Consider the following 3010-nt stretch of genomic DNA (forward strand, 5'->3'; position numbering starts at 1 on the left):
AAATTGGTTAAAATCCCGAAAAAAGGTGCGCCTTCTGAATGTGGTAATTGGAGGGGGATCATGCGAAACACAAAAAGTCCTCTGCAAAGTTATTCTTAACTGAATCAGCGAAAAAATTTATGACACGTAGACATCAAGCTGGATTTAGGCCGAGAAAATCGTATGTGGACCAAATTGCCACCTTTCGGATCATTGCTGAAAAGGTTGTCAAAATGCAGGAAACTCTCTACTTTGACTTTGTTGACTTTGAGAAGGTTTCTGACCGGTTGCAGTGTATAGTATATGGAGCGCGCTCCGTGATGTACTCCTTACTCGAAGCGAAAAAAAGCTGATTGAGATTGAAATACGCGACCGAAATGGAAGTAGATAGGTTATACAATCCGCAAATCTTCGGCTGACATCAGCAGAATATCCCTAGACTGGAATTCGCAGGGCTCCCGCCGTAGAGGATGGCCAAAAAGAACATGGAGACGAAGCCTGTAAGACGAATTCCCTACATCTGACGACTCGCACACTTGGCCGCAGATAAAAACAAAAGCTGCAAATCGACTCCAATGGAATTTATTTGTATCGGCACTTTTCGCCCCCAGCTAGCGCGATGGCAAATAGTAATAATCATAATAATAATAATAATATCAGTCGCAAACTACTGCCCCAAGCATACGAACGTATTTTCGGGAAAATCGATATTAAAGCAAAACGCGCAAAGTCTTACAGTCAAACCAAAAAAAAAAAAAAAAAAAAAAAAAAAAAACAATAATAGTGACAATTAATTTAACAACTAGTGCATTAACAAACTTTAAACATTGAACACGTGAATTTACAATTTGTGTAATAGGAATTACCTTCTTATCCCTCACTCAAAATGAATAAGCCACCGGACAATAAAGTAAATTTACCTCCCAATTTACCTGCACTCAAATGGGACAAAACAAGGCAATCTAACTTTACATCGAACGAACCGGTATACCTACTCATGTCCAGACCCAATAACTCAGACAATTTAAAGAATGTTTCACCTTTTTTGATTCAAAAAGCAATCAACTCAACTTGCGGCGAAGTTGAATATTGCAAAAAAATTATTAGCGGCCAAATTTTGATCAAAACCAAAAACGGCTCACAAGCGAACAAATTAACGACACTAACAGCGCTTTCAAACACAATCATAGTTGAGATTACACCACACAAGACACTTAATTATTCGAAAGGCGTAATATATTGTAACGAATTAAGATCAATACCCGAAAGTGAAATTCTCGATGAACTAAAACCCCAAAATGTATGCGAGGTGAAAAAAATACTCAAAAAAGTGAACAATGACCTGATTGAAACAGGATTAATTATACTAACATTTGCCACAACAACATTGCCAACGAAAATACACATCGGTTATATTAAAACAACAGTTCGCCCGTACATCCCCCCACCAATGCGATGCAAAAATTGTTTTAAATTTAATCACGTAGCAAAATTCTGCAAAAGTCCAAAGTCCTGCCATAACTGTGCAAGCAATTACCATATTAACGACGAAAACCAAGAGAAATGTAATAATCCTACGAAATGCGGCAATTGCGATGCGAACGGACTAACATGTACTAATCACACCACTCTCGACAAAAAATGTCCCATATTTATACGCGAGAAAGAAATCCAAACAATTAAGATCACCTCACAAGTCGACAACAAAACTGCACGAGCTATTTACAAAGAACGACATCCACACAACAACTATACATTTGCAGAAGTCACCAGTCAACATACTTCTAAACAAACAACACTCAACTCACAATCAGAACATCAAAACTCACCACACTTTAATCACCCACTCGCAGTACAGCCAACAAAACCACCAACAAAGCCAACCACACCAACTACCAATTCTCTCACTGAAAATAGCATGGAAAGAAAAATCATGCAATATTCAGATGTAATGAGCGAATCAGAGACAGATGACAGCTTAGAATCCACATCTACATCAAAGCAGAAGATAAAAATCCTACCAAAAAATACATCGAAACGACTACAATCACAGATAAAAAAACTTAACAAAAAAAAGTAACCCAACTAACACTACAACTAGCCAAAACGTTAATTATCCTAATATTCCTAAAAACAGAATTATATATACTTATACATACTTATTCTTAACTTACTTACACCTTATATAAATACTTATTAAATCTTAATTTAGTTAATTCAAAACAAAAACACGAACACTTATCTATTCTACTGATATATGACGCCCTCACTAAAAATCATACAATGGAATATACGAGGATACCAAAATAACTACAACGAACTACAAATATTACTAGCACAAACCAGACCACACGTAATTACCCTGCAAGAGACACACATCCAAAACTCGATACCAATGCCAACGCCTATTAATTATAATATATACACATCCACAAACCCATGCAACTCATTTGGAGGATCTGCTATTCTTATACATAAATCCATACAGCATAAAATAATAAACCACACTACTAACACTTTTGATATAGTTAGTATACAAATACAGTCCGTACTCAAATTTACAATTAGTTCCATCTACCTTTCACCAAACAAAAACTTCAATACCAAAAACCTTCAAGATATATTTGACAGCTTGCAACCACCAATTTTAATTACCGGTGACTTTAATAGTTGGCATCCAAACTGGGGATCCCCCAAAAGCAACAGCAGAGGTAATAAGCTCTTTAAATTCGTTAGTCAATCAAGACTAATTCTTTTAAACGATGGCTCACCAACCCACTTTACAACACACCATACATTCACTCATGTGGATTTAACCATAGCTTCACCTTCCATAGCCCTGCAAAGTAATTGGCAAGTAGAATCCTGCCTTTTTGGCAGCGACCACTTCCCAATAACCACAACCATCTTTAACAACCAATCAAACACTACAATAAATGTCAGACCCAGGTTTAACCTTAATAAAGCTAATTGGGAAAAATTCAGCACCCTAGCGAATATACTATGTCAAGCTAAACCACACAGCAATAAT

At 36.5% G+C, this 3010-nt stretch overlaps 1 protein-coding gene across 1 annotated transcript; it reads left to right on the forward strand.

Moving 5' to 3' along the window:
* The first annotated feature begins 865 nt into the window (after positions 1 to 865).
* Positions 866 to 2059, forward strand: LOC129247385 (uncharacterized). The gene has a single exon (XM_054886499.1). It carries the CDS (start codon positions 866 to 868, stop codon positions 2057 to 2059), a length of 1194 nt encoding a protein of 397 aa, XP_054742474.1.
* The last annotated feature ends 951 nt before the right edge of the window (positions 2060 to 3010 follow it).

Source organism: Anastrepha obliqua, chromosome 5, assembly GCF_027943255.1.
Source record: "Anastrepha obliqua isolate idAnaObli1 chromosome 5, idAnaObli1_1.0, whole genome shotgun sequence".
In the NCBI taxonomy this organism is placed as follows: Eukaryota; Metazoa; Arthropoda; class Insecta; order Diptera; family Tephritidae; genus Anastrepha; species Anastrepha obliqua.